This window comes from Cystoisospora suis, assembly GCF_002600585.1.
Source record: "Cystoisospora suis strain Wien I chromosome Unknown contig_5610, whole genome shotgun sequence".
Classification (NCBI taxonomy): domain Eukaryota; phylum Apicomplexa; class Conoidasida; order Eucoccidiorida; family Sarcocystidae; genus Cystoisospora; species Cystoisospora suis.
This window is the reverse complement of record NW_027158400.1, coordinates 1-1,277: the sequence shown is the minus strand read 5'-3', so window position 1 is coordinate 1,277 and position 1,277 is coordinate 1. Positions and strand designations below refer to the sequence as shown.

Here is a 1,277-nt window from a genome sequence, read left to right as displayed (position 1 = left end):
ATCTTCTACCTCTTCTTCTTGTTTCTTTTCTTTCTTCTTTCCGTGTGTAGGGTGACTAGTATGTTGGAGTATATCGAGCCGGCTGCTCGTCGAGGCCTCGAAGACAAAAGCCCCTACGTCAGGAGGGCCGCTCTCATGGGTAAGAAGAAGAAACGCAGACAAGCAACAAGAAAGAAAGAAAAAGAGAGAAAGAGAAAGAGAGAATACCCAAACACGAGATGAGAAGAGCGTATGTATATGTGTATGTATATGTATGCATGTATATATGTATGTATATGTATGTGTATGTCTATTACAAGAAGAAGAAGCAGTCGACCCGAATAAAAGACGAGCGAGACTTTGTTTTCTGGAGATCTGTATATGAAAGAAACTTCTCTCTTTTCTCCTTCTTTCTTCTCCATCATTCTCTTGTCTTTCTTCTTTGGTCTGCTTTTTCTTTCTTTCTGTCTTTCTTTCTTTCCTTTCTGTATGTGTATGTGTGTAGGCATGTTGAAGATTTATAAGCTTCTTGAAGAGATGCTTGAGACTAGTTCAAGCGAAAGAGAAGAAGAAGACGTTAGAGGACGCATGCGCGAGATCAAGACAAAACTCCATCTCTCTCTCTACGATGAGGATCCTCAGGTAAAAGCGCACAACAAACCGAGTGACAATACATGAAAAGACAAGATAGATCAAAGCAAGATAGATTCAAGATAGATAGATAAATGGATTAAAGATAGATAGATAGATTCAAGATAGATAGATAGATGGATTGATCTAAGATAGATTAAAGATAGATAGGTAGATAAACGAAACCTAGACATTTCCGAAAGCAGGAGAGAAGAGCTAAAGAAAGAAGCTTTTCTGTGTGTCTTTCGTCTGGTCTTATGAAGTAAAGAATATAAAGAAAGAAGAGACTATGAAGATGAGAAAGAAAGAGATAGAGAGAGAGATAGATAGAGAGAGAGAGAGAGTTATGCTGGGAGAGGGGCCTCCGCCTCGTCATTCTCCTCCTCTGTTATTTTTGTCTTCTGTCCGGAAAGACAGACAGAAGGAGAGAAAGAAAGAGATAGTTAGCTAAATAAATAGATAGATAGAAAGAGAAAGATAGATAGAAAGAAAGAGATCGAGAGTAATTAAATGAGGTGAAGTTTCTATGGCCTTTTCTTTTGCATGCTCTTTTCATCTTCATGATAGGAATAAGTCTTCTTTCTTTCTCACTCTTTCTTTCTTTCTTTCTTTCTTTCTTTCTTTCTTTCTTTCTTTCTTTCTTTCTTTCTTTTCTTAGGCACCACATT

At 37.6% G+C, this 1,277-nt stretch overlaps 1 protein-coding gene across 1 annotated transcript; it reads left to right on the top strand.

Annotated features, from left to right (window-relative positions):
- Window positions 1-46: 46 nt before the first annotated feature.
- On the top strand, window positions 47-618 carry CSUI_009414 (heat repeat-containing protein; the record flags this gene model as incomplete). The annotated part of the gene is made up of 2 exons (XM_068069530.1): window positions 47-139; window positions 485-618. Coding segments are annotated over exons 1-2 (213 nt in total), but the record flags the coding sequence as incomplete, so codon positions are not given.
- Between the last annotated feature and the right edge of the window lie 659 nt (window positions 619-1,277).